The sequence below is a fragment of the Diabrotica undecimpunctata genome, chromosome 7 (assembly GCF_040954645.1).
Source record: "Diabrotica undecimpunctata isolate CICGRU chromosome 7, icDiaUnde3, whole genome shotgun sequence".
In the NCBI taxonomy this organism is placed as follows: domain Eukaryota; kingdom Metazoa; phylum Arthropoda; class Insecta; order Coleoptera; family Chrysomelidae; genus Diabrotica; species Diabrotica undecimpunctata.
Window position 1 is genome coordinate 24976582 of NC_092809.1, and position 24329 is coordinate 25000910.

At 34.7% G+C, this 24329-nt stretch overlaps 1 protein-coding gene across 1 annotated transcript in view; it reads right to left on the reverse strand.

Moving 5' to 3' along the window:
• LOC140445082 (fatty acid synthase-like) overlaps positions 1-24329 on the reverse strand; it is a 124665-nt gene that overhangs the window by 22122 nt on the left and 78214 nt on the right. Inside the window, exons 15-18 of the mRNA XM_072536888.1 lie at positions 18274-18561; positions 11050-11496; positions 3892-4223; positions 3488-3671 (exon numbers count right to left, since the gene is read on the reverse strand). Of these exons, the coding sequence (XP_072392989.1) occupies positions 3488-3671; positions 3892-4223; positions 11050-11496; positions 18274-18561 (1251 nt within the window). The remainder of the gene's footprint in view (positions 1-3487; positions 3672-3891; positions 4224-11049; positions 11497-18273; positions 18562-24329) is intronic.

The window sequence follows — 24329 nt, forward strand, 5'->3', positions numbered from 1 at the left end:
ATAACGAAAAATACAAATTATCCACACTAAACAAGGTTTGTTTGGAAAGTGAAACTGACAGATGTCAATAAAATCTACGTCATCACTCCCACGGTCCATTGTGGCTTATTCCCATTAAAATAGTAATTACGTTAAGATGCCACAAGAAAATAGCTTCAGAACAATGTCAAGCTATAACATGGTTGAAAACTCTGTAAATATGCTTAAAAATAATAATATTTAGTATCACCTGAAAAATTTATCAGCCAGACATTTTATTTTGAAGTCACAGAGTATTTTGAAGTCGACCGGTTTTTGGATTTTTGTCAACAGTTATTTTGCGGAGTTTTAGGAGTATAAAAATTTTCGTTGGGACATCATGTATATTTAAACATCTAAGCTATTATTTTTTGAAAGCAAACCACAATTAAAATTAAAAATTTGAGAATTTTTGATTAACATTTACTTTATTAGACATATTATATGATAGTTGTAAAAAAATGAACGGGCAAAAGATAAAAGTATTTTATTGAAGTATAAAGAAAACAGATAGAATGCCACAGCAAAAATATTGTTTTTTTCTGTTGGGCCGAAATTTTCTTTGCATGTTTTTGGTTAGTGGTTGATTAATTATAACTATTATGGTAATTAAAATTTATTTTAAAAGTAAAAATTTGTCAATATTAAAAAAAGCTTTTGGCGGTCCGCAGGGACCGCCACGGCCACAGAGTATAATTTTATTGACACAGCACTAGCGGTCCCTTCCACGGTCCAGCTGAAATTCTTGTCGTGACTTGTTTTATTGTATTAGTTAGTTGTGCATCGAGTGAGCTTTGAGCAACATCAGTTTATTATGGCTTCGGAGCGTACAAAAAGAATGTTTTTGCTTGCAAAACTTGCCGTAGCTGATAACGAAGGTAAGCAAATAATAATTTACGTAATGATAAATACAAAAAATGGTTTAGTTTACTAGAAATGGGCATATGCAGGTAATATTTAATTAGAGAATTAAGTTATTACTTAAGTTTAATTTGCCAATTACCTACACGCAGGGCCGGTTTCACCAACAACAAATAAATCATTGAATAGTTATTCGTCGAATAAAGTTTATTAGTCGATTATATTTTTACTGTTTCAATAAAATTTTGATAATATAAAGTTAAACTGACGAATTTTCTTTGTTGTAGATATTTAAAGCAAGATTAACTTGTCAATTTATTCGAAGAATAAATATTTATTTAATAAATAGGTAAAATAAGTCTTATTTGACGTTAGTCAAACATAGATGTGTCAGTTTTATTTGTCGAATCACTTTACTCATCTAATAAACTACCTTCTATTCGTAGTTTGTAAAACCGGCCACTAGAAAACTAAATCAAATATCTTTTAAATTATAAAATACAATTCTGGATATAAAACTACCATTTAACTTTATGTAAGTATTTATTTTTCTTTTTAGATCTTACCGATAATGAAACAGACGAACCATTTTCTTCTGATTCAATGGAAGATCCCAACTACTCTCCTGAATATTTGAATTCCGAAGATGAGGTGATCCCGGTGGTTGAAGATGATCTAGTTTATGTAGAAACAGTAGAAGATACAAACAACATTGGTTCGAATTTGAAAGAACAAAGCGATTCATCTTCAGAGACATCAGAAAATGAAGTGTACAGGCAGCCAGGTTGGAGCATTCCGCAAGGAATTCACCAAAATTTTTTACCTACTTACCATGAGTCGGAAGGAATACGACTAGAATTTGCAGCAGCATTGGTCAATGAAACCCCATTCGATTATTTTTCTGCATTTGTAGATAAGGATATCATCGAGACCATGGTTCACCAATCAAACCTTTATGCGACTCAAATACTAACTTCTGGAGAGGATGTTCCAGATTACATCAGTGGACTCCAACTACGACTACCGAAATGTATAAGTTTTTAGGTCTCATAGGATACATGGGGTTGGTAAATATGCCCACAATACGTCATTACTGGAGTCGAAATACAGTATATAGTAGCTTTGTACCAAAGGTGATGAGTCGAAATCGGTTTGAGTTATTGATGCAGGTTTGGCATTTTACAGATAATACATTGTGTCCACCAGGTGATCGCACATTTAAAGTTCAGTCTCTTGTTGATACACTTATAAAAAAATATCAACAGGTATATACTCCAGGAAATACATTCTGCATAGATGAATCGCGTATTCCATTTCAAGGACGTCTTATATTTAAGCAATACTTACCGCTTAAAACCCATAAATATGGAATAAAAGTATTCAAACTGTGCTCTGGAGGGTGGTATACATGGAACATGAAGATTTATTGCAGAAAAGAACAAGACGCAGGAGCTAGTGTTCCTACAAAAGTCGTAATGACTCTTTCTGAACAACTTTTGGATGCAGGAAGAACAGTAGTTACCGACAATTATTATACAAGTTTAGATCTAGCAAACAAACTGTTAGATATACAAACACACCTCTTGGGTACACTTCGATCAAATCGACGCGGTAATCCAAAAGAAGTTACATACAAGAAGCTAAAACGTGGAGAAATTGTAGGAAGAGAGAATGAAAGAGGAATTTGTATTATGAAATGGCGTGACAAAAGGGATGTCTTACTTTTGTCCACAAGACATACAGATTCAATGGAAGAAGTAAAAGTCAGAGACCAAACAAAGTATAAGCCAACTGCTGTTCTGGAGTACAACAAGGGAAAGAGTTCTATAGACCTTTCTGATCAAATGGCATCCTATAATTCAGCTTTGAGAAAGAGTATAAAGTGGTATCGCAAAGTTGCAATTGAAGTTCTGTTTGGTCCAACAATGGTTAATTCGCACCACCTGTATAAAATTATTAATAATTCCCGTATATCTATTACTGAGTTTCGCGAAAAAGTGTACAAAGATATGCTGTTTTATGAAAAAGAAGACAAAGAAAATGTGGGGAATGAAACACCTAAAAAAAAGCGAAAATCTGAACATATTTTTAGCAAAAAGGAAGGGTCTTTACACAAAACAAGAAAGTATTGCAAAGGATGTTACCAGAAAAAAAGAGAAGGAAAAATATCCAAAAATAACGTAAAAAAAGTTAATACCTTCTGTCAAGATTGTGACGAACATGTGTTCATTGAATGTTTCAATATTAGTCACAAATAAATTCAGTTTTTTTAATTACTTTGTTGCACAATTAAATGTTTATTTCTTAGTTTTTTCTAAATATACACACACTTGCATAAAAAATTATTGTTTTATTGTTTGCATAAAAAAAAAGAAAACAACAGATAAACTCTTATATCTAAGCCTAAGCTGTACGCCTAGAGGTCCATTGGATTTGATAAAATCAATGAAATTGTCGGTCCCTTGGTCGACAGGAAAAAAACACTTAAAGCATAACAAAGCGGTCCCAATGGACCGCTCTGGCCCGGTGCAATAGTATAAGATCGGTCCTCAGGGACCGCCATGGCGTTTAACCTGTTAAAGAAGACATATATCTAAAGGTAACTTACCCATATTTTTTATTCCTAAAATATGAGCTACTGCTTCTATTGGCTTTTTGGTGGTTTGCATGCTTGCTTTGTCATGTTTTTTAATAAGTACTACACTAGATACGATAGAATGTGTGTCCAACATTAACCTTTCCAGGGAGTTTAAACATGACTCTATTTTCTGTGGTAAAAGGCCGTGAAATTCCTATTAGAAAATACGAAAAAATATTACAAAGATATTTTTTTTTTGTTTTATTCTCTGTTTTATTCAGCAAAAATATTATTTCTACTTATACAAAACAAAAATATTGCTAAATAAATATAATAACCAAACTCAGTTGTTGATTTACTAAAAACTTCAAATGTAGAAAAAATTAAAGCTCATAAAAAGTAAAAAATACAAAAAATAATAATCCTACACCTACTTTTTCCTCGACTCCCAATTTTTGTAAGACTCCCACCTCACCGATTGGTCCCCATTGAATAGCCAATGCAGGTAGCTTGTCCCTTTTGCGTTTCTCACATAACATTTCCACTGCTGAATTAGCCATTCCGTAGTTCATTTGAGCAATATTTCCTCTTCCACTAGCAATGGACGAGAATGCCACAAAGTATTTTAAATCGGGACAAAGTTTTCTGCAGCATTTGTCCATATTTTGAACTGATCTGATTTTAGCCTTAAATACATCATGAAAGTTCTCTATTGTTTGTTTTGGGAGTAATTCATCTCTCAGTGTTAGAGCCAAGTTAAAAATGCCTGAGAATAATAACAAGTATATTAAGAAACAGTGGAAGTATCACTTGAGGTGAAAGTACATAATATAAGCATATAATAGCAAAACATATTTTTTTTTTGTGTAGAAAATGCAATTTAATACTATGGGTTGGAATCATCCTCTCATATGGCAAAATCACATGAACAGTAAAGAAACCAAAACGGAGAATAAAACGTGTTCATGACATAATTTAAAAAATAATAAATTTTAAGCAATTCGTTTTTAAATACAGTAAAACCTCCGTTAACCGAAATATTTGGGGGGAGGCCGTTTCGGATAACAAGAATTTCGGTTAAAAATAAAATTGTTTTTTGTAGTATTCTTGGTCAAAGTATTAGTATTAAAAAATACTTTGAGGTGATTTCGTAATGTTTTCTAATAAGTAAATACAGAATAAAGTAATAAAATTAAGGAAAATGAACAAGTTTAACAAGCTTTTTTAAAGAAATCTTTTATTTTCTTTTGCGTTTTTGTTTGACAACGATGTTTTGCAGCTATATCTCTTCATCGTTCATTTGCAGAACGTCATGAGTTTGCCTCATTCGATTGTTTGGCGAAACGTAGAGCAATCTGAAAAGGGCAAAACTTTATTCAAAGACAACAAAAATTAAGAACCTAATCGTGTCCCTAACCAATTAGGTATACTCTTATAAAGTTCTTACCTGTACGGATTGAAAATCATTGAAGGCAGCGCGAGTCGGCGGTCTCGTGCTGCCTGTTGTCTGTTGGGTCGTCATCTTCGTCGTTTGATACGCTCAGGTTGTCTGAATGAAGAACCATATCAATGATGTTCTGGTCGATGAATTCACTTTCTGAGTTATCGGCTGCTAACCACTCACGTATCTCTTCTTGGTTAATTTCTTCACATCACGGCAAAATTTTTTATTAAAGTTTTAATTTTTTCTGTCGTTTCTTTACCATTTCCTTCTTCAGGATCGTCAATCAAAATCCCATCAAAGAGGTTGTTCCAGCATTTGAGGATTTGATCTTGGCCCACGAGTCAGCACACCAATAAACAACATGTTTCATTGTTAAAGATTGAGAATCAACACTTTTGGATTAATTTGTCTTCTGTAATAACAGATGACAAAAATCTGACCATTTTGTAGATTTTGAGGGTGAGTTGGCGCATTTTCAACAAGTAACAATGCTTTGATGGGAAGGTTTTTAATTTTAAAAAGGATTTTACACTTGGGACGAATTCATGTTCGAACCATTCTGAAAATAAAGTGGTCGACATCCATGAGCTTTTTTAGCCTCTATTAAAAGCTGGAAGTGCTTTTTCGGAAATATATTTTAGAGCTCTTGGTTTTTTTGATTTCCCAACACACATAGGCACCAATCGGTGAGTGAAATTAATAGAACTGTTTACGTTTTGCGATAAAAATTTACTTTTTATTGACGAAATTATTGAAACTCAGCCGTTTCGGTTAAACGAGGTTTCGGTTAAAAAGGTTTCGGTTAAGGGAGGTTTTACTATAGTTATTTTAGTCTATTATCAAGACATAGTTTTTTATGTAGCTTGATATATATTTATAAGAAAATTTATGAACGCACCATTAATATTTAATAGTAAACAAATATGTTATTCATTTTATTTGTGACTGAAATCATTCATACAGATGGCTCGTACAATGTGTTGGCCGAAATAGTTCGTACAGATATTTCACAATTGAATCAACAACAAAAGATTGCGTACGATACATTGATAGAAGCTGTGAACATTTTGGATCTGGTGGAAACATTTCTAATTTTATTATTATTGGTGAGGATCAAATCGCAAAATAAAGTAGCATTGGCTTTGTCATCGAATGCCATAGTCTGTGGACTAGTACGCATTTCGATGCGGATCGCCCCGCCTCCAATTTTTCCATTGGCTCTTGACCTGGAAATCCCTATTTATCGCTCGAACAGCACATATAAATATTGGCGAATTTCAGGTCAGCCAAGTCAGTCCCTTACGGGCTCTCCGAGAGCTTAGTGCTCTCGAGGCTCTGCTCCTGTTCTATTTTCCATACTCTGTGGCTGAGAGTTAGTTTCAACTTTAACTTGGTGTTTTTATTTCGACAATCCTTTGTCATGTAAGAAAATATCTTACTAATAAACTTAATGTACCATTTTCGACGAGGAATTTGTTGTGTAAGAAATATCTTGCCTTTTTCAAGGCAAGACACCGAAGATATAAATATTTTCCAAGTCCATAACCCGAAAATGGACTTAAGTAGAGGAGCTCTCGACAGTATATTCGAAGCCCTCTACAGAGCACCCGAAGAAGAAGGTGGTTAGACCCTTATTTGTTCCCCCGAGGTGACAGCTTCATCTTTAATAGCTACAAATTCGAAGGAGGACGAACGGCACATGCTGCCTTGATATTTATTACCATAAAACATGCAAATCAGTGAAACAACAGCTTGCAACATAGCCATAAATAGCGTAATGGCGAAGGTTTAACAGGTATGCCAATTAATCGTTTGGAATTTGGAATGAATGTATGATGGCCCACAAGAGGTCATTAAAGGCACTGGACAGAACTTCAAAAGATATTTATTCGTGACAACCAATTCATTTTTGGTGGAGCCATGATTCTATGATCAGGTTATTTTCGTCAGACCCTCCAATCATTCCCAGAATAATTGCTTTGCACTTGCACTTTATCACATTTACTATAGTTCAGAGCACTTTTCAGATCACTTGGTAAATCACTTTGAAGTCGTTCCAGATGATGAGTGGGCAACTAACAATAATGTGTACGATTGTCAGAGGAATATCACAAACATAGCACAGTTTTTGTTGTTCTTTCTTCATTAGGTAGTACTAGTGGGTTAACCTGGTATGTCCTATTCTCAAGCGGTGTTGTATGATTTGGTCTCGTCGTTTTTGTGGCATTATTCCTTTTGGTGACAAATTTGGGTTGATGCGTTGTAGTTTGTTGTCGTCAAGTTTTTTCCATCTTTTGAGCCATATTCTCATTGAAAATTCTTTGATGGTGTTTTGAATGTCGAAATGAGGAATTTCTAGGAGCTCTTTATCTGGTCTATTCGTGTAGCAGGCTTCTTTAGCTTTCCGATCAGCTTTTTCATTACCTATTATGCCTACATGAGATGGAATCCAAACAAATTCTATCCTTTTATTCTTAGTGTAAAGTTCTTCTAGATCAATTTTAATTTGGCATAGTATTGGGTGGTTTAGGTAAACCCTTAATATTCCTCGTACTGCGCTTAAAGAATCTGTGAAAATGACTGCTTTCAATTTGGGCTGGTTTAATATATGTTGTAGGGCTTTATATATGGCATATAATTCGGCGAAATATATGGAGTACTCCTTAGGTAGCTGGAACTGATGTTTAATTGTTTCGTCAACGAAAGGTGCGCCTACCGTTTCCATTTCAGAAGTTTTTGACGCATCTGTATATATTTGGTAATATCTTTTGTACTTGTCTTTAATCGCTTGAAACAGTTGTAGAATTATATGTGATAAAGTATCAGATTTAGGATACAGCAGAAGATTTGTATTACATTTGGAAAGTTTTATGGTCCAAGGAGGAGGGTAGTTTATTTCATTGGAAATAACTTTCAGAAAATTGAAACCTGTAATTCTTTTCCTAAATGATGCAAAAAGAAAGGGTTTTGCTCAAAAATTAAATGAACATTGTCAGAAAATGTCTAGGAGTAAGCAGGGCAGGAGGAATATATGTTGCATGTAAAATATTGTGATAGATGCATTTGTTTGGCGATACCGCATGACAATTAAACCTCTAAATGGCTACTTTAACAATTGTCAAGAAATATATATATATATATATATATATATATATATATATTTAGGGATTCTACAGTATTCACTGCCTTCCCTCGCTCAACCGTTTCCATCTCTCTGTTGTCCCAACCTCCATCGTTTAGGCATATCTTACTCATGGCGTCGTCTACTTCGTTCCTCCAGGATTTTCTGGGTCGTTCTCTTTTCCTCCTTCCTATGGGGCTCCATTCGGTTATTCTCTTTTTGCTGTCGCTAGTTCTTGTTACATGTCCATACAACTTTAGTCTTTTTTGTTCTATATATGTTAGTATGTCTGTTTCTATTGATATTCTTTGCTTTATTTCGTCATTACTTCTCTTATCGATTCTTGTTACTCTGCAGCATCTTCGCAGGCATTCCATCTCTGTCGCTACTATCTTACTGCTGTTTTTCTTGTTTATGATCCAATTTTCAGCCCCATATGTCATAATACTCCGCACTAATGTTTTATAAATCTGTGTTTTTGTCTTCATATTTAGGTGTCTATCCCACCATACTGAGTAAAGTTGTCGGATTGCTGTTCTTGTTTGCCCTTTGTGTAATTTCTTCCTCTGTTGTTGCCTTTTCGCGAGGTTAATATCTAGGCCAGCCTTGGTATATTCTTCTTGTAGTTTCTTCATCATGTAGCTGAGGTCGTCTTGGTCTTGCGCAATCACGACTTGATCGTCTGCAAAGCTTAACGTATATAGGTATTCGTTCCGTACCGGTACTCCCATGCCTGCGCATTTTCTTTTCCATGTAGTCAAGGCTTTTTCTAAGTATATTTTGAATAGGGTTGGAGATGTGGAACAACCCTGCAGGAGCCCTTTTGTTGTGGTGACGTCTCCTACGATTCTTATTCCCATTTTAATGGACACTTTATTTTCTTTATACAGAGCTTTTGTAGCTTCTATGAGTTCCGTTTGTATTTATAATTTGTACATTGCCTCCCATAGTTCTGACCTTGGTACAGAGTCATACGCCTTTTACCAAATATATATCTTTATTTTTTGCTTTTTTATTTTCCAGTCTGTATATGTGGTCCATGCATGATCTTCCTGCCGTGAATATGTATATATATATATATATATATATATATATATATATATATATATATATAGTAAACTCTTAAATATTGGGGAAATCTGCAAGAAATACTCTAATGTGTATCAATTGTTTCGCCGAACGTTTTCGCCAAAGAGAATTAATTTGGCTTCTTCAGGGCTGAAAGAGAATAAATTATAATTAGCTACCATATATTATCTATTAAAACATTATTGATCTTACCGTAACTTAGAATTGTAGAGTTAGAATATTAAAAAACTTTGCTAGTAACATAGTGGTGTTTTTTGTTACTATGTGCAAAAAAAGTTTTTTATAAGAATTGAAATGTATGGTAGCTTCGAACTTGACACGTAAAGGCTTACCCAAGGTTAATCGAAAAACCCAATGCAACTACATTTAAAAGGAGGATCCTTTTAAATGTAGGAGGAGAATCCCTCCTTTTAAATGTAGTTGCATTGGGTTTTTCGATTAACCTTGGGTAAGCCTTTACGTGTCAAGTTCGAAGCTACCATACATTTCAATTCTTATAAAAAACTTTTTTTGCACATAGTAACAAAAAACACCACTATGTTACTAGCAAAGTTTTTTAATATTCTAACTCTACAATTCTAAGTTACGGTAAGATCAATAATGTTTTAATAGATAATATATGGTAGCTAATTATAATTTATTCTCTTTCAGCCCTGAAGAAGCCAAATTAATTCTCTTTGGCGAAAACGTTCGGCGAAACAATTGATACACATTAGAGTATTTCTTGCAGATTTCCCCAATATTTAAGAGTTTACTATTTAACTAATCTGCAAAGATTAAATTTCTTTTCTCTATATATATATATATATATATATATATATATATATATATATATATATATATATATATATATATATATATATATATATATATATAGATTAAACCTAGAGCTAAGATTAATACTATTATAAAAATTAAAATTAAACTCACTAGTCTTCCGGGTTGAACCGCGTCGATATCCATTGGGCCGAGCATTCGACATCCTTTCTTATGTCTTCTTCAGGGCTTCCGAGGTCTCAGTCTCCCGAGCCCCCAGACACTACTACACTCACTAGTCACTTCAGTACCTAGTAACTTGTACTACACCCACTAGTCACCTGGTTTTCGTGCTTGGTGGAGGACGTGAAGGAGGTTTAACGACGGATCGTTACATCAGAGACATTTTGGAGGAACATGTGTTTCCATACGCGGGATTCATTATTGATGGCTTTATTTTAATGTACGATAATGCACGATGCTATACCGCACGAGTCACCATCACGTATCTGACTGAGATCAGTATACCTACAATAAATTGGCCTGCATGGATCCCAGACATAAATTAAATAGGGCGTATTTGAAATGAGCTTAAATGAAGGGTCCGGGACAAAAATCATGCACCAAGGAGTAAAATGGAATTGAGAGCTGCGCTAAATGATGAATGGGAAGCAATGCATCAATAATTTATTAGAAAAGTCATCCGATCCATGCGAAATCGATTGGAAAGTGTAATTAGGAGTAGGGGTGGTAATATTTAATACTGAAAAATAAAGAAATTTATTTTATAATTGATTATTTCTCTGTTCATAACGTCCTTCTTGCGTTAGTTCCAATGATGAACATTTAGGAAACTCTGTTCTTATTGCATATTGTTTTTATCATGCGTCTTCCAAATAATGCAATACCAGTTTTAAGTTCAATTATAAAGTCATTGTTTGCACATTACATCTTTTAATTTTCATACTTCTTATATTGAAACAGAAGATGTAATCTCAAAAATCGCTTTTGAGTCGATTTTTTTGCACTCAAGTGTAAATACTAACAGACTAGAAAAAGATTTAAATACCTACTTATGATGCAATATAAAAGATAGTTTTCTGATTATGATAATAAATAGTTTCATAGGATATATGTAATTTATAGTTTTATAGGCTACTTATAAACCAACTAGCTACTTACCACCTACAGGACCTAAGTCTTGAGCAATATTAATTAAATTCTCCGCTCCTTTCTCAATACTGGTATCATTGGTATCTATTTTTACGATTATATTTTTATAACTCAACCACTTTTTAAAATAATACGACTGTAATCCATTTAGTACATCTCTTCTGGAATTAATAATTATCTTAGTAACTCCTTTTTTAATTAGCCATCCTGTTAATTCCAAACCGAATCCACCCAAACCTCCTATTATAATGTAAGATTCCTGCGAGTTTAAACATAGTTTAGGAGTTGCTGATATACTTCTTATAGGTTTATTGACGGGATAAAGTTCTTCTTTACGAATTTCTACCACTACTTTTCCTTTGTGTTTACCAGATGCCATAAATCTGAATGCAGACTCTATTTCACTTTCTTCGAATAAAACACTTGGTAAAGGTTTTACAACACCATCAACGATACCTGCAATAATAGATACAAAATAGAAGTGAATACACTTAAGCAGAAATTTAAAATGTTTGTAAAAAGTTATTTTTATTTATTCAAGTACCAGTAATCCATAATATTTACAAGAAAATTAAGTTAAATTGGCCAAATTAATAGATATGATTCTGGAACAAAGTTTCAATATTATGAATTTAAATATTATAGTGTCATCTTCTTCTTTTTCCCCTTTATAAGCAATTCTGCTTATTCATTGGCGGATTGATAACTCTAGAGAAGGTTGTAATTCCATGTTCTGCGTGATCGTCCGATACTTTTTCTACCAATAATTGGTGATTTATCTCTTGCTATTTTGGCCACCCCGGTCTTCCTATTCTGCTTATGTGATTATTCTCTTCGTTTTATTTTGTTCAGTATCCATTCGTTTATACATTTTACGTTACATTTTCTTCTAATGACTTCACTCTTCTTTCGATCTCTCAGCGTTTTTTCCTGTCATGCTTCTCAGTACTCTCGTCTTTGCTGTTTGCAGTAGTCTTTGTGTTATGACTGTGTTGGTCTTTTTAGGTCTTGTTTGTAATGCACAGGTCAGTATTGGTCTTACACTCGGGTTTTATAATTTCTTGACTTAATTTCAATGTTAATATGTGGGTCTCACCATATAGTGTTATTAAAGGCATCTTGCCAGTCTATTTTCTTTTTGTACTTGATCTCTCATTTCTTTGTCCGCGTCTCCATAGATAGACAATGTAATTCCAAGGATTTTATTTTTATTACTTGTCCAATACTGATGCCATCGATTTCTATTTTATATCTGATTTGTTCTTTGCTGATTACAGATTACTATTGTTTTAGTCATATTAAATTCTTCTGCTCTTACATTAAATCTATAGACTAGTATTTGAAGACTGTCTTCAATTTGGACTATCACTATTGCGTCGTCTTGTAAGTGAGTATTTAAACTTCCTTGTCATTCTGTATCCTCTTCGTTTGTTGACACTTTTGATGATTTTATATATATATATATATATATATATATATATATATATATATATATATATATATCGGTTTCAAAACGTCTTGCGTCGTTGTCCGATGCCTAATTTCCACGAATTTCTATCATTCCATTGTTCTTCGGTCAAGTCTCGGGAGCTCATTGCCTTTGTTATTCCCTCCTTCCATGTTCTTTTTGGTCTTCCTCGTTTCTTACGATTTGGTGGTATCCATTTCATGGCGATTTTTGGTAGTCTTGTTTCTGGCATTCTTTGAACATGGCCATACCATATAAGTTGTTTCCTTTCTATGTCTGTTGCCAGTGATCCATCTACCCCCATCCGATTTCTTATTTCATCGTTTCTAATTCTGTCTGCTCTAGATATTCGAAGTGATCGTCTAAATACATCCATTTCTGTTGCTTCGAGTTTTCTTTTATTGCTTTCTGTTAGTCTCCATGTCTCTGTACCATAGGTTAAGCTGGTTTTTATGAGAGATTCATATATATTGTATTTTCGTCTTTTACCAATTTCTGAGCTCCAAAGAACTCCGTTAAGGCTTGATGATTTTATCCATGAATAAATTAAAGAGAATATTTCCTGTCTTATTCCTCTGCCTTTGTCTATAGGTTCTGTAACTTGTACATCTACTCTGACTTACATTTTGTTGGTGTGTTAGATATTTACTATAGTTTTTATGATATCTAGGGGCACTTCCATTTTATGCAGAAGATGGATTACGTCTTTGAATCTTACTCTGTCAAATGCTTTCTTTAAGTCAATCAGACATGGAAATGCTGGTCTATTAGATTTTAGTGATTTCTCAGTAATTTGCTTTATGACGAATATTGCATCTGTACACGATCTTCCAGTACGAAAACCTTATTGTTCATCTGCTAAACTTATCCTCTGATTCATGAATTCTTACAAATTTTAGGGTAGTATTTGTATTTAAAAAGTTTATAACTCAATTTCTTTATAAGGTTTAGAGTAATATTTAACAAGTTTATACCTCTGTAGTTTTCTGACTGTTTTTTATTTCCTTTTTTGAATACTAAAATTAGTTTGATAGTTGTGTAAAGCTGTGCAAACTATCACAAAATTATCAACTGTGGAAAAAGTTTGGTATTAATCTTGTCTCAAGTTTGGATAAAGCATTTTGAATTGTATAAAATTATATAAACAACCATATTATCAACTAATTCTCTTCTGGTGTTGGACTCTCTTTTTTTTTAGACGAGCTTGTGTGGCTATTGTTGAGAATGTAATACATTTATATTGTATACGCAGTATATACATATATTGGTGTAAGTGTAAGTGGAACGCACCCATAGTATCATGGGTTGACATGACAGACAGTAATGTAAATGAGTATCAAGTAGTAGTTGTAGTAAGAAGCATGGATATATGCTTAAGTTAGGTTAGTTGATTAGTATGTATATTATAGGTAATAAAGCCTTATATTAGTAGTTAAGTACGACTTTCCTAATCCACACCTTAACAGCTATCTTAATATTTCACGATACTTATTAAGCTGTTGTTAGCAGTAATAGGTACTCGACTTGCTCAAAGATAACAATCTCATGTGTCAATGCTTCTTTCAAATTGTAATTTGTGATTTTTTCCCTTCTTTTAAATAATATATTTAGAAGAAAAATTTTGATTTCGCAAAAAAAATTACTTAAGCACTAAGTATATAAAATAACTTAAATAAAAAATCATGCTTCTAGCGAACCATTATTAATTTGGATTGTTGATGATAAATATTGTGTTTCCTGTCAATTAGTGGTAGTAAATGATATCAAGTTTACCTCCAATTCACAACGAAACACAATATTTATAATCAGTCGAGGAAATAAAGCACTACAATCGCCTAAACCTCTAACTTTTTTATAAAGTAAGACGGATCATTATGAAACCGTTTACATTCGATTCGGGAGAGCTTTAGAAAAATGGCATGAGGGAAAAATAAAAATTGCATTGTTGTGGGCGGAAAATGCATTTTTAAAAGTGCCTCTCAAAGTGTTCAAAAAAAAAATCTCCACCTCGGAAAATATTCATGGAAATGCGTTCAATTTCCATACTCGGGGAGTTTTTGAGGTCGCTGAACAGAAATATCGGATTGGCGAAGCTGTAAGAGATGCCTGGTGCCCGGTATCTAAGTTGTCCCCTGGAGTTTTATGGAAATTCATTATGAAAATCGTTGAAACCTGTTATCCCGAGGTTTTTATGGTGATCCAAATTGTTATCAGACTTGGTGGTTTTCACACTACCCTATCATTTTTGGGAAGCATTGGTCTCGTTATGAAATTTAGTGGAGTTAAGAGGTATTACAGTGCATATGTGGTGAAAAAACTGTTAAAAAATTCTCGGTGGCCATCAATACTCCCGAGCTTTGAGAGCTCATACGCTGGAAGTGTTTGACATTAGCTAGAATAAAAAAAAAGAGCACAGTTTACAAAAAATATTAATTTCTTAAAAGAATATTCTTTTGCTAGACCATGTAGTATGAAAGAATTAATAACTGATGAAGGTTTCAAAGAAATTACAGCTGATTTTAAAGAAGAATTTGCATGTATAGAAGAAAAAAACGAAAGAGCTGGAATATAAAATGGACATTGAAGAATATTCTAAATTTACGAAAAATGGATTCTTGGCAGCAAGAAGAAGTTATAAATTTCTTAAGGAATAAAAAGGAAAAGACAGTTAAGATTTGATTTCACGTACAGGGCGCTTGCGCATCCGCTTATACGTATTTCGGCCTAATAGGCCTCATCAGAACGGCTTTCGCAATCGCTCTGAACGTGAAAATAAATCTTTTCTGTCTTAGGAAGCAACTCTAACATGGCTTCGTATAGACGCAAATAGCGACATCTGATAATAAAATCGGTAAACTAATTTTCGAAACCAAATTCAGAATTTCGCTTTAATCTGTGCCTTCTAAGAATTGCAAGGTAAAACAGAAGTTGATAAAGATGTTATGATGGGGAATCTAAAAATTGCATTCCACAACATATCTCCTCAACTAAGTAAAATTCTTAGCGAATTCGTTTCTAGTACTCGTACAGAGTATATCGAAATAAAAAGGAAAAGACAGTTAAGATTTGATTTCACGTACAGGGCGCTTGCGCATCCGCTTATACGTATTTTGGCCTAATAGGCTTCATCAGAACGGCTTTAGCAATCGCTCTGAACGTGAAAATAAATCTTTTCTGTCTTAGGAAGCAACTCTAACATGGCTTCTTTAGACGCAAATAGCGACATCTGATAAAATGGTTGTGACCACAGCAATAGACATAGCTTCGGATGTGCATAAAAATGTAGTCATTATAACTGAAAACACAGATATAATCATATTGCTTACTGTCCTTACTTCATTAAGTATCAAAGTTTATTTGTACAAACCACCACGGTAAAATAAGTCAGCAGAGCAGTATCCCACAAAAAGTTTAGAACATTTACCGTCGGTTCAAGAAAATGTTCTATTGCTACATGCAATAATTGGCTGCGATATGGTATCATCAACCTTTGGCTTTGGAAAAATTAAATTCTTTAATACATTTCAAAAAAATTCTGACCTGGTTATATCAATTACTTCTGGCCATATACAACGCCCCAATAAGCTTTAGAAAACCACCCCAATAAGCTTTAAAAAATATTCCTAAACAATAATAAAAACAATTTACATGTTTAATGACAATTTTAGTGCTGAATGGGCTGTTCGACCTCCTTCAAGCAAAGTTGCAGCGATTCCCGACGAAGCGAGTACAAGTGCAATTTTATTTTGTGAGAGACTTGTTGCTAATATCAATGAAATCAAAAAAGTTTTTCCTGTATCACCAGGTGCATCTAAGAAGTAAATCCGTCCTGTTTTATCATTTGTTACTTTCATAAGTAAGGGATGCTGTATCTCACCAACCTTATTCAAGATATATGTTGCAGCGGCATTGGAAAGATGGAAAAGAAAGGTACATAGGATGGGTATAGAGCTTAACAATGAATGTATATATACACTCCAGTTTGCTGATGACCAGGTAGTGCTAGCGACCGACAGGGAAGACATGCAGTACATGCTAAGAAAACTGATAGAAGAATATAACGACTGGGGAATGAATGTCAATACAACAAAAACCAAATATCTTTGTATTGGAAACGAGTCAGATAACATAGACCTCGAAAACGGACAACATATTTCCTGCTGTCAGAGCTATGACTACTTGGGTGTTGCCTTTGACAATACAGGAACTGATACACGGGAAATAGAAAAACGAATCACTCAAGCAAAGAAAGTCTTAGGATGTCTCAATAGTATACTGTGGAGTAAAGAGATAACGAAAGGAAGGAAATTTAATATATATGAGACCATGATTAAAGCTACTCTTCTTTATGGCGCTGAAACATGGAGAATTAGTGAAAAGAACAAAAAGCGAATGGAAGCAGTAGAGATGGATGCAATGAGAAGATCTTTAGGTATTTCCAGACGAGACCGAATCAGAAATGATGTAATAAAACAACGTATGGGAATAGAAGGAAATATAACTCAAGATATAGAGAAGAAACAATTAAGGTGGTATGGGCATGTTCAACGGATGCCAGCATCAAGACTCCCCAAAAAAGTAATAGAATGGCAACCGATAGGTCGACGGAAAAGAGGAAGACCCAGATTAGAATGGCAACACGGCGTAAACAAGTCCATGAGCGAAAGAAATTTAACAACAAACGACTGCGAAGATAGGAAGAGATGGTGTTTAGGTATCGGACAACGTCGAAAGACGTTCTAAACCGATGTATATACTTTCATAAGTGAATCAAATAAATACTTCTGTTGTTCATTCAATAGTGAAAGATTTGTTTGAATTAATTGTTCCAAAGTGTTGAGATCCTACAGTTTTTTCGGTGCAACTCTTGGTTAAAAGCATTATGCATTGGACGATTGGGCGCGGCCAGGCCTAATTGGAATAATAGTTCGTTTGACATCATCAAGCACATGTCCTCAAATAAAATCAATGCTTCATTGTAAATTTCTTCGCCTATTTGTATATTTGGATTTCCTCTTCTAATCCGTATTTGATATAAAGAATGAAAGAATATTGCGAGGCCTATCAAATCTATTGCTTTTACATTTTTTGACTTTTCAATTTGGTCGGGTTCACGATATTATCACTTTTGTGTGAACGCATTAGATCCTCCAGCGCGAACACGCACACACACGAACGCGCACACACATACATTTGATTGAATTTGAACTTTGTGCAGCGACAATAAAGCGCAAATTGACTCTTCGACGTTAGAAACACACCTATATTGTTTAGACAACAGTGAGTGCTTGTAATTTAATATAAACTTTATTGATTAGCAATAAAGTTCAAATTGACTTTACATTTAGTTAGAAAATATTTGTATGGACAAAAAGAAAAGGGCTGTTTTAGGATTTTCCGGAAATTTTTCGAACTTTTCTCGCCGTAAAAACCATCCTTAGACATCAAGGAACATTTTAAAAAAGAATTGTTAAGATTGGTCCATGCGTTGTTGAGTTATGCGCTTACCAACACATTTTGCAATTCATTTTTATATTATAGATGTCATTTTAAGTACAGTTATTTCAGTTTATTTCCCTAAGAACTATAAAAAATAGTCAAATTAACTACATTTACGTTAAGATAATTTCCGACGCGTTAACATTTTGCAATCATTTTTGTCAAATTTTTCTTGCTTTGTCTGATTTGTTATAATGACTGTGACAAATAAAAATAACATAAATCTTTAGATATGTATTTATAATTTTTGTGAAAATCATACATACCTTTTGCTACCAGCTGCTGAATACGGCGTTTACAATTATTCTGTGGATAAAAGAATTGGTCCAAGTGTACTCCATGAAAAGAAATATTTTTAAGAAACATGTTAGTGGGTATCGGAGATGAATTTAATAAATCTACTTTGCCTATTTCTAAAAATCTTCCTCTTTCAGCTAAACATCTGATTGATGCTTGAAACAAAGTATCCGATAAAGAATTTAAGACTACATCTACACCTCTTCCATTTGTATTTTCTTTAATCATGATTTCAAAAGATTTATCCCGTGAATTTCCTAAAAGGATACAATATTTCATAATTCAAAAATAGACTTGTCAATTCGCCGAAAACGTACGTATAAATGTAGATATGGAATTACAAATATTATTTAACTAAAAAAAAATGGTTATGTTTTATTGCCAAAAGGCTTGAAAAAAAAGTAGATTTCTAAAAATAAAAATAAAAAGAAATTTCAAAAATAAAATAATAATAATACACTCTTATTAATTTGAAATTATAAACAATATTTGGAATAATAAATGTATTTAAGTATAAATTTAATAATTCAAATAATACCTAATGAACACAAACAAAATTGATTACATAAATTGAAAACATTATTTCTTATCTGCACAAAACCGGACTTTCAGAAAAAATCGGTAGATGGAGCAGCACTGTCGGCGTGCCACATACGCTACTACAAACCGCAGAGGAGAGGCAATCCAGTGGAACAAATAAATTCGTTATGAAACATCGCGACGTTATATGGAAATTTACACTGGTTAATTGCAAATCAGGGAATCTTAGTAATTGTATTAAAAATCCTATGTTCCGTAAATAAAATTCCAAATGTATATATATATATATATATATATATATATATATATATATATATATATATATATATATATATATATATATATATTAAAATATATTCAATGGTTGAATAGCAGAGGTTTTATCGGTCAATAATTGGCAAATAGAAGTCGTCAACTATTTTATTGATTTATTCGAATACGTTTCGCTTTTATTTTTAAAAGCATCATCAGTTCACTACAAATAAAAAAGATTTTAGAATATAAGTAAACAACCAACAGGGTTCATACTTACAAAAACAATTTGTAGGGTTCTTAGATGTTATAAAAACTCTACGATAACTTAACATCAACGATTAACAACTAAACGAGAGAAACGAAACAAAAAAATACAAGAAAAACTGTAAGAACACTGGTTCATTTGATTTTAACCGATGGCTTCATTTGAATGTTGGTTTAAGCTCTTTCGAGGGTCAAACCACACTAATCTTTTCGATTGTTTTCTATCAGCTCTAGGATGTCATAATTTTCACATGTGGCCTATTGTCGTACATGTGTTTCTCTGGAATATAGCAAGCAGGTACGATTCTTGAGGGAATTAGCGGGCGGAACGGGGACAGACCTTTTTTAAAAAAGAATTCATTTATTCCTTTTTCTGTAAAAAACAACCAAACAAAAAAATGGAAAGAAGAATGGGAATGAAGTTACTGTCTATATATATATATATATATATATATATATATATATATATATATATATATATATATATATATATATATACATATATATATATATATATATATATATATATGTATATGTATATATATATATATATATATATATATATATATATATATAATATGTATTAGCTGACCTGGCCACGCTTTGCTGGAGCTTGATTATTATACGATTAAAATTATGTTCAATTCATTTAAGAGAGTTCCCCGGTATATCCAGAGAATTTAAAAATTATTTTGGATAATTTACGGCTTCATTAACATTTTTCGACGCCAAAATTGCGCGCTCGCTGAGCCAATGAATGTCCAAGTAATTTATCAGAGCATAGACACTTACAACTAATTCATGTTTGGTCTCAACAAAATTGCAGAAGTTTTGTTGGTGGTGTTAAACATGCATTAATATCATCCGCATATGTAAAGAGAGGAATAACCGGTAATATCTCTCTGCGTGTAAACTAAAAATTATTCACTACTAACAGATGCAAAATAAAATTGCGTGAAACAATAAATCAAAGGTTTAATGTTCGTATTTTTGAAATCGTATAATAATTTGAAATATAAAATCACAAAATAGTGTTGCTCAGTCTTTAGTAAATAATGAAATTCATTCAGAATCATTACTTTGAATTTGAGATGTCAATATTGAATAAAATTTTATTCTTTACTTTAAGGAAATATTAAATGAAATGATATATCAGCTTTCCGCACTGCTTGGAACAACTGTAAGTTGTCTATATTTGGCGCAACTTAACGATTGTACAATATCATAATTTTTTTTAAATATACTCTTTTAGAGATAATATAGCTTACTTCATACATACTGTTGTGAATTTATTAAAAGGTTCAATATTTATAACACTTAAGGATTTAATTTATTTCTTTATTTATTTTAACTTATCTGACAATAATTTATTATATCCGTACGTGACAAATTCGCGTGCGCGGGTCTTGAGAATTAACTGGCCCTCCATATAAAAATGTCGTATTTATATACGAAATCCTGATATACTAGAACAGCATCGAAAGATCGAGAAGCTTGGCCGGCTCATTCACCATAATTTTGGTTCTAGACTTCCACCGAAATTTCTACAATAAAACAGAATAATTAGTCATAAAAGTTAGGCCAGTATATTTATCGTAACATTGCCCCCCTCTTAAAAGATGGTTCCTCCTGGAACCTTGTCGGGACTGGAACCGGAACTGTATGCTGGTATCGGCAACTGGACCCTCTTTTACAACTTCCAGTTGTATAAAAATGACAAGGGACGGTTTTCTCTCCGCACCAGTAACTATGCGGATTGCAACAGACTAACACCTGGACTTCGGTGTCTTTAAAGATCTCCTCCACCATATTTCGGATAACCCTCCAATCTAATTGGCGGCACTCCAACTTTGGCATGGCTAACTTTTGCACGTCGGACTCTAGTACGTGCCCTCTCAATTGAAGTAAGGCTTCCCATACATCTCGGTAGGTAGGTTGGTCACGGGCAGTGTCTTTTGTTACCAGGTAGAAAAGGTAACGTGATGCATCTTGGAGTTTCAAGGTTTTACCGGACGCTGGCACTTGGCATTGAAGTTCTGCAACTCGACCAAACTTCCTTCGAAAGACGGATGCCAACCCTGGTGCGTCTTTGATACTGGCCGGGATGGTAAGGGCCAGCGAGTAGTCATCGGGGAGCGCGAGTAGATCTTGCTTTTCTTCAGTGGTAACACCATGTCTCGCTTTACCGGTACCTCCATAGGCACCCATGAATTCCTCAAACGTGAGGTCAGACACATCTTGGACTTGGTTTACTTCCACTTCTTCATCTACGTCGTGGTCACCTTCGAAAGATGCCAACCGGTTATGGTGTACTATCATCGGCTTTCCCCTCGGAATCTTGCTTATTCGGTAGATGACATCGTTGATCTTCTCCATGATGAGGTATGGACCTTCCCAAAACTGCTGCAATTTGGGAGAACAACCTTTTCGCTTCTTGGGATTATACAGCCATACTTTGTCGTTCTTCTTAAAGCAACCCTTTTCGGCTTGTGTATCGTACCGTTTCTTCATTCGGTCGCTAGCGATCTGAAGGTGGGAACGGACCAACTCATGTACATCGTCCATTCTTCTTCGTAATTCGATCACATAATCTTCACCTGCTACATCTTCTCCAGGTCGACACCCAAATTCTAGATCACAAGGTAGTCGCATTTCGCGTCCGAATAGGACTCTGGCTGGTGTCTGGCCCGTTGATTCGTTAACAGCAGATCTGTAGGCCATTGTGAAGAACGGAAGGTATTGGTCCCAGTCTCGCTGATGATCGGACACCATCTTTGTCAAATACTTGCCAACTGTCCTATTCATTCGTTCTACCATACCATCCGATTGCGGATGATACGCGGTAGTTCTTGTTTTCTTCATGCCTAGTCTATCACATATTCCTTGGAATAGATCACTTTCGAAGTTCCTGCCTTGGTCACTATGGATCTCCAAAGGCACTCCAAACCGGCTGATATATTCTTGGATCAACTTATCTGCAACGGTGGCGGCCTTCTGGTCTGGAAGTGCGTAAATCTCGACCCACTTAGTGAAGTAATCCATTACTACCAGCATGTACTTGCCTCCATTTTCACTTTCTGGAAATGGCCCAGCGATGTCCAAAGCTATTCTTTCAAACGGGCTTCCAACATTATATTGTCTCATAGGAGCTCTCCTTTTCCGGTGAGGCCCGTTACTCGTAGCACAAATAGTACATTTCTTACACCAGTCTTTTACGTCGTCGGAACTGTTCATCCAATAAAACCGTTCCCGAATTCGCTGAAGGGTTTTCCTTACACCAAAATGCCCTCCCGATGGACTGTCGTGTAACTGACGAAGTACTTCGGCTATTCTGCTCTTTGGGATCACCAACTGTCTTCTTTTCTCTGAACCGTCATCATTTTCCAGGACTCGTTTGAGCAAGCCATCTTCGATGATAAATGAGTCCCACTGGGCCCAATACGTCTTAACTACTGAGCATAGGTTTGATATTTCCTGCCAAGGTGGTCGACGGTTTTCCTCTTTCCATTTTCGGATTTTCTGTATAACTGGATCTCTCTCTTGTTCTGCCCTTATCTTAGTAGGCGTCCAGTCGTCGTTGACAATCGTCGTTCTTAGCACTGCTGCTTCCTTGGATTCCGTTTTGTTGCAGTGGGAACACTCTGCTGGGCATGGCCTTCTGGAAAGAGAATCAGCGTTTCTGTGGCTAACTCCGGCCCGGTGCTCAATCTTAAAATCGTATTCTTGGAGTCGTTCGATCCACCTGGCTATCTGACCCTCTGGATTCTTAAACTGCATTAACCACTTAAGGGCGGCATGGTCGGTTCGGATTAGAAACTTTCTGCCATAGAGATATTGATAGAAGTGCTCTACTGATTTCACTACTGCCAGAAGTTCTCTTCTCGTGACGCAATAATTCCGTTCTGGTTTTGAAAGAACTTTACTAAAATATCCGAGGACTCGTTCCTGTCCTCCTTGAATCTGAGACAGCACTCCTCCAATTCCCACATTACTTGCATCCGTATCTAAGATGAACTCTCCTTCTGGCAGTGGATACCCCAAAATTGGTGCTGTTATTAAATGCTTTTTCAACGTTTCAAAGGCATTTTGGCAGTCTATATCCCAGCGGTATTCTCTTGATTCCTCTGTAAGTCGCGTTAATGGCTTAGCGATATCTGCAAACTTCTTAATAAACCTCCGGTAGTAAGTACATAGTCCAAGAAAACTTCTCACTTGATGTTTGTCAGTTGGTTTTGGCCATTCCTTAATGGAATCGATTTTTCCCTTATCCACGGCCACTCCTTCTTTACTGACTATATGACCCAGATAATTGACTTTACCTTGAAATAGCTGGCACTTCTTGGGGTTTAGCATCAATTGGGCAGCTTTAAGTCGATTAAAAACGTTTTCTAAATTCCTCAAATGATCTTCGAATGTCTCCCCCAAGACGATTATGTCATCTAAATAAACCAGGCATGTTTTCCAAGATAACCCTCTCAACACATTTTCCATAAGCCTCTCAAATGTCGCAGGAGCATTACAAAGTCCAAATGGCATAACGTTGAATTGCCACAATCCAGATCCTGTGGTGAAGGCTGTCTTTTCTTTATCGACTGGGTCCATTTCTACCTGCCAGTATCCAGACTTCAAATCTAAAGTAGAAAACAATTTACTTCCAGCCAATGTGTCCAATGTGTCATCGATCCGAGGCAGAGGATAACTATCTTTCTTGGTAACGTTGTTCAGCAAACGGTAATCCACACAGAACCTCGTCGTTCCGTCTTTCTTCTTAACCAGGACCACCGGAGAGACCCATGGGCTCGTAGAAGGTTCTATCACCCCGTCTTTCTTCATTTCCTGAACAATCGTTTCAGCTTCCTCTCTCTTCGCCTGTGGTAATCGTCGAGCTGTTTGACGAATTGGCTTAGCATTACCAGTATCAATTTTATGCTTAACAACGGTAGTTCTTCCCGTCTTTCCTCCTTTC